General features: G+C 39.5%; 1 protein-coding gene across 1 annotated transcript in view; it reads left to right on the top strand.

Annotated features, from left to right (window-relative positions):
* Positions 1-307: 307 nt before the first annotated feature.
* The window catches only part of pole (polymerase (DNA directed), epsilon), a 28,783-nt gene continuing 22,947 nt past the window's right edge, over positions 308-6,143 (top strand). Inside the window, exons 1-5 of the mRNA XM_053674577.1 lie at positions 308-675; positions 2,421-2,556; positions 3,313-3,393; positions 3,470-3,514; positions 4,979-5,071. Coding sequence (XP_053530552.1) covers positions 608-675; positions 2,421-2,556; positions 3,313-3,393; positions 3,470-3,514; positions 4,979-5,071 — 423 coding nt within the window. The 5' untranslated portion in view covers positions 308-607. The remainder of the gene's footprint in view (positions 676-2,420; positions 2,557-3,312; positions 3,394-3,469; positions 3,515-4,978; positions 5,072-6,143) is intronic.

Raw genomic sequence — 6,143 nt, 5'->3', positions numbered from 1 at the left:
TCGTGAGTGTGGAATACGGAATACGGGTGGAAGCAAGCGCAGGCAGGAACTTCGACGTTTGTGATTGGTCCGTGGCGTCGTGTATTTATTTATTTAGCTGTTTTTGCTTGTTACTCTTTTTTATGTTAAAATACAACAATTAGACAATTTTTAAACGATAAACATTTCGCATTTATGTTTTTTTCGCAAAATGTAAATACCTAAAAGGCACACTCAAGCTTCCGATTGGTCAAATATCATCGAGAGGCGGGAGGTCAGTGTGCGTTATGGTTTTGGATTGGTTGTTGTGTATAGTGGGCGGGGTTATACACTCGGAAGTTGAGGAAGTGCTTGCAGAACGCGCCAAATTCTGACTGCGTGTTTAATGGCAGGAATGATTAAAAACAGAAACCTAGCCGTATATTGATTTAGATAATAGAGTAAACAGCTTGTCCGAGCTACGTATATGGATTAAGTTGATTAAATTAGAATACGGAGGCTCATTGTTTCTTGTTTGACTGAGAAAATAACAAGTAAACGTAGCTAAACTAGGATTAACGGCGGTTAGCTGGAAATCTGTAGCTATTACTGGACAAAAAAAAAACACCATCATAACATAAAATAAATAATGGTTTTACAGAACAGCGGGAGATATAAATCAGACCGGAGTGGAGGAGCAGATCAGGACAAGCAGCAGTGAGTTACACAGCTTACTCATTTACTCAATGACAAAAACAACCTGTTCAGTGTTTATATACTCTTAAATACATTATTACTTTTACTTCATTTATTCATCAAACACTTTGTCACCTTTTTATGGAGTTTTTAAACTCTTTATGTAAAGACAACTACAAAAGAATACAATTTTACTCTTGGTGCTTATGTACAGTCGAGTGGAATTGATGTAACTAGAAACGGATAAAAAGTACCACATGTTCTTTAATTAGTATGTGATGGTTGACGAATCGGTTTGTCTTGTCAGAGGAATTAAACATGTCAGGACCTCCTGTTTTAGGAAAATGATCAACATCGGGGCGGACTGTAACTCGGGATCGAGTTGGTCCGCTTCACAATAATAATAATAATAATAATAATGATGATAGTAATAATGATAATTGTGACGAGCCTACTTAAATAAAAGCAAAACATTTAGTGTTATTACCAGTTCATGATGTTAAGTGTTACTTCTATCTATCTAGCTGTCTATCCTATTATTATTATTATTATTATTAGCCCCAATTCCAAAAAAGTTGGGACGCTGGGTAAAATGTAAATAAAAACAGAGTGCAGTGATTTGCAAATTTCATAAACCCATATGTTGTTCATAATAGAACACGGAAAACATATCAAATGTTTAAACTGAGGAAATGGACCATTTTATGAAGAAAAAAAAATAAGGTCATTTTGAATTCGGTGGCCGCAACACGTCTCAAAAAAGTTGGGACGGGGCAACAAGAACGTAACGGCTGGCTGGAAACTAAAAAGAAACAGCTGGAGGTTAATTGAGCATTAATTATAATGCTTGTGTAATTGGTCGTCATTTGGAGGAATAACGCTTGTGTAATTGATCATTTGGAGGAATAACGCTTGTGTAATTGATCATCATTTGGAGGAATAACGCTTGTGTAATTGATCATCATTTGGAGGAATAACGCTTGTGTAATTGATCATCATTTGGAGGAATAACGCATGTGTAATTGATCATTTGGAGGAATAACGCTTGTATAATTGATCATCATTTGGAGGAATAACGCGTGTATAATTGATCATCATTTGGAGGAATAACGCGTGTGTAATTGATCATCATGTGGAGGAATAACGCTTGTGTAATTGATCATCATTTGGAGGAATAACGCTTGTGTAATTGATCATCATTTGGAGGAATAACGCGTGTATAATTGATCATCATTTGGAGGAATAACGCGTGTGTAATTGATCATCATGTGGAGGAATAACGCGTGTATAATTGATCATCATTTGGAGGAATAACGCTTGTGTAATTGATCATTTGGAGGAATAACGCGTGTATAATTGATCATCATTTGGAGGAATAACGCGTGTATAATTGATCATCATTTGGAGGAATAACGCTTGTGTAATTGATCATCATTTGGAGGAATAACGCGTGTGTAATTGATCATCATGTGGAGGAATAACGCGTGTGTAATTGATCATCATGTGGAGGAATAACGCGTGTATAATTGATCATCATGTGGAGGAATAACGCTTGTGTAATTGATCATTTGGAGGAATAACGCGTGTATAATTGATCATCATTTGGAGGAATAACGCTTGTATAATTGGTCATTATTTGGAGGAATAACGTGTGTGTAATTGATCATTTAGAGGAATAACGCGTGTGTAATTGATCATCATTTGGAGGAATAACGCGTGTATAATTGGTCATTATTAAAAATGTTGTGGGTTTTTTTCTCGTGCAGGGATGACGTGTCTAATTTGTCTGCCGTTAAGAGACTCGAGCGCAGTCAGTTCACGGATGAAATGGACGCCCGCTACGGCTTCGAACGCATGAAGGAGCCGGGAGAAAAAACCGGCTGGTTGATCAACATGCATCCGGTGAGGACACGTGTCGTGTTTACTTGTGTTTTACACGTCCGCAGAGTACCGACGTGACTCCTCCCACACCGAGCGTGTTTCATACACCACACCACGTCATCACTGAGCACTGGGAACCTCGCCATGTTCTCCAGATCTGCTCTTACCTGGCATCTCCTTCACTTCTGTCTTTCTTTCTTTCTGTCTTTCTTTCTTTCATTCATTTAATTTCTTTCTTCTGTTTGTCTTTTCACTCTTTTACTTGTTTGTTCTTTTGGTTGTTTGTCCTTTTGTTTATTCATTCATTTCATTAATTTTTTTTTATGTGTTCTTTTCTTTCTTTTTTGGTCATTCTTTTGTTTTTGTTCGTTCGGTTCAATTAATCTGTTTTTTTTTTTTTCTTTGTGTTTCTTCATTTACATGTTTTTCTTTCTTTCTCATTCTTTCTTTTGTCTATTCGTTATTTTGTTGTCCATTTCATTGAATTTTTTTTTTGTGTTCATTTCTTCTCTGCATGTTCTTTCATCTCTTTGTCTTTCTTTCTTAACATATTCATTCTTTCATTTGTTTGTTCTATCTTTCGTTCCTTTCACGAATCTTTTTTTCCCCTCTTCCTTCTTAAGTGTTCGTTCTTTATTTCTATCTTTTTGTTTGTTCAGTCTTTCATGCTATCCTTCAATCTTTTTTTTTTCCCCCCCAGTGTCTCAAAATATTCGAATAAAGACTTGATAATAGAGAACTGTCCCAGACTCATGACAGCTGTGTCTTTCCTTCCAGACGGAGATTCTGGATGATGATAAGCGGATGATCAGCGCAGTGGATTATTATTTCATTCAGGAGGACGGCAACAGGTTTAAGGTGAGAACACGCCACCGCTGAGGGGTTTAATCTCTCGCCTACCTCCGGTGACTCTGTGTGTGTCTCCCTCCGACAGGTGGCACTGCCGTACAAACCGTACTTCTACATCGCCACTAAACAGGTACAGCCGTGACTCTACCATAGACATACAGTGTGATACCGACAGAGAGAGAGGGATGATGGACAGAGTGTGATAGAGAGAGAGATGATGGACAGAGTGTGATGGAGAGAGAGAGAGATGATGAACAGAGTGTGATAGAGAGAGAGATGATGAACAGAGTGTGATGGAGAGAGAGATGATGAACAGAGTGTGATGGAGAGAGAGAGAGAGAGATGATGAACAGAGTGTGATAGAGAGAGAGATGATGGACAGAGTGTGATAGAGAGAGAGAGATGATGAACAGAGTGTGATGGAGAGAGAGATGATGGACAGAGTGTGATAGAGAGAGAGAGATGATGAACAGAGTGTGATAGAGAGAGAGAGATGATGAACAGAGTGTGATGGAGAGAGAGATGATGAACAGAGTGTGATGGAGAGAGAGATGATGAACAGAGAGTGATAACGAGAGAGAGAGATGAACAGAGTGTGATGGAGAGAGAGAGAGAGATGATGAACAGAGTGTGATAGAGAGAGAGATGATGAACAGAGTGTGATGGAGAGAGAGATGATGGACAGAGTGTGATAGAGAGAGAGATGATGAACAGAGTGTGATAGAGAGAGAGATGATGAACAGAGTGTGATAGAGAGAGAGATGATGGACAGAGTGTGATAGAGAGAGAGAGATGATGAACAGAGTGTGATGGAGAGAGAGATGATGGACAGAGTGTGATAGAGAGAGATGATGAACAGAGTGTGATGGAGAGAGAGATGATGAACAGAGTGTGATGGAGAGAGATGATGAACAGAGTGTGATGGAGAGAGAGATGATGAACAGAGTGTGATGGAGAGAGAGAGAGAGATGATGAACAGAGTGTGATGGAGAGAGATGATGAACAGAGTGTGATGGAGAGAGAGAGATGAACAGAGTGTGATGGAGAGAGAGAGATGATGAACAGAGTGTGATGGAGAGAGAGATGATGAACAGAGTGTGATGGAGAGAGAGATGATGAACAGAGTGTGATGGAGAGAGAGATGATGAACAGAGTGTGATGGAGAGAGAGATGATGAACAGAGTGTGATGGAGAGAGAGATGATGAACAGAGTGTGATGGAGAGAGAGATGATGAACAGAGTGTGATGGAGAGAGAGATGATGAACAGAGTGTGATAGAGAGAGAGAGAGATGATGAACAGAGTGTGATAGAGAGAGAGAGAGAGATGATGAACAGAGTGTGATGGAGAGAGAGATGATGATGAACAGAGTGTGATAGAGAGAGAGAGAGAGAGATGATGAACAGAGTGTGATGGAGAGAGAGAGAGAGATGATGAACAGAGTGTGATGGAGAGAGAGATGATGAACAGAGTGTGATGGAGAGAGAGATGATGAACAGAGTGTGATGGAGAGAGAGATGATGAACAGAGTGTGATGGAGAGAGAGATGATGAACAGAGTGTGATGGAGAGATGAAGTTCCGATGTTCCTTTCAGAACTGTGAGAGAGAAGTCGTGTCGTTTTTATCTAAGAAGTACCAGGGAAAGATCGCAAGGCTCGAGACCGTTCCCAAGGAGGACCTGGACCTGGTGAGGAGACGTCTTCATTCCTTCCTTCATTCGCTTGTTCTTTCTTTCCTTCTTTCTTTGTTGTTTTTTCTTTCTTCCTTTCATTTGTTCCTTTGCTCGTTCATTCATTTCTTCCTTCTTCCATTCATACTTCAGTTCTTTCTTTCTTTTGTTCTTTTTTCTTTTCTTTCATGTGCTGCTCACTGGATCATTGTTTTCTGTTTGTTCTTCTGCTGGTTCTTTCTTTCGTTCATGTAATTGAATCCTTTTACATGTTTTCTTTCTTTCTTTTATAGGATTGATCTCTTTTCTGTATTTTCTTTTCTTTCTTTTCACTATTTTCTGTGTCTTCCCCTCACCCCCTTGTTTATTTATTTATTTATTTATTAGGGAACCAAGCACTGAAAGTGCATAGGCACACTGTTCTTCCTCTTCATCTTCCTCTTCCTCTTCATCTTCCCCTTCAGCTTCTTCTTCCTCTTCATCTTCTTCTTCTTCCTCTTCATCTTCTACTTCATCTTCTTCTTCCTCTCCATCTTCTTCATCTTCCCCTTCATCTTCTTCTTCATCTTCCTCTTCACCTACTTCATCTTCCCCTTCATCATCTTCCTCTTCATCTTCCCCTTCATCTTCTTCTTCCTCTTCATCTTCTACTTCATCTTCTTCTTCCTCTCCATCTTCTTCATCTTCCCCTTCATCTTCTTCTTCATCTTCCTCTTCACCTACTTCATCTTCCCCTTCATCATCTTCCTCTTCATCTTCCCCTTCATCTTCTTCTTCATCTTCATCTTCCCCTTCATCATCTTCTTCATCTTCCTCTTCACCTACTTCATCTTCCCCTTCATCATCTTCTTCCTCTTCATCTTCCCCTTCATCTTCTTCTTCATCTTCCTCTTCACCTACTTCATCTTCCCCTTCATCATCTTCTTCCTCTTCATCTTCCCCTTCATCTTCTTCTTCCTCTTCATCTTCTTCATCTTCTTCTTCATCTTCCTCTTCACCTACTTCATCTTCCCCTTCATCATCTTCTTCCTCTTCATCTTCCCCTTCATCTTCTTCTTCCTCTTCATCTTCTTCTTCATCTTCCCCTTCA

Source organism: Ictalurus punctatus, chromosome 22, assembly GCF_001660625.3.
Source record: "Ictalurus punctatus breed USDA103 chromosome 22, Coco_2.0, whole genome shotgun sequence".
Lineage (NCBI taxonomy): Eukaryota > Metazoa > Chordata > Actinopteri > Siluriformes > Ictaluridae > Ictalurus > Ictalurus punctatus.
Note: the sequence above shows the minus strand (reverse complement) of the source record. Positions and strands in the feature narration are given on the sequence as shown.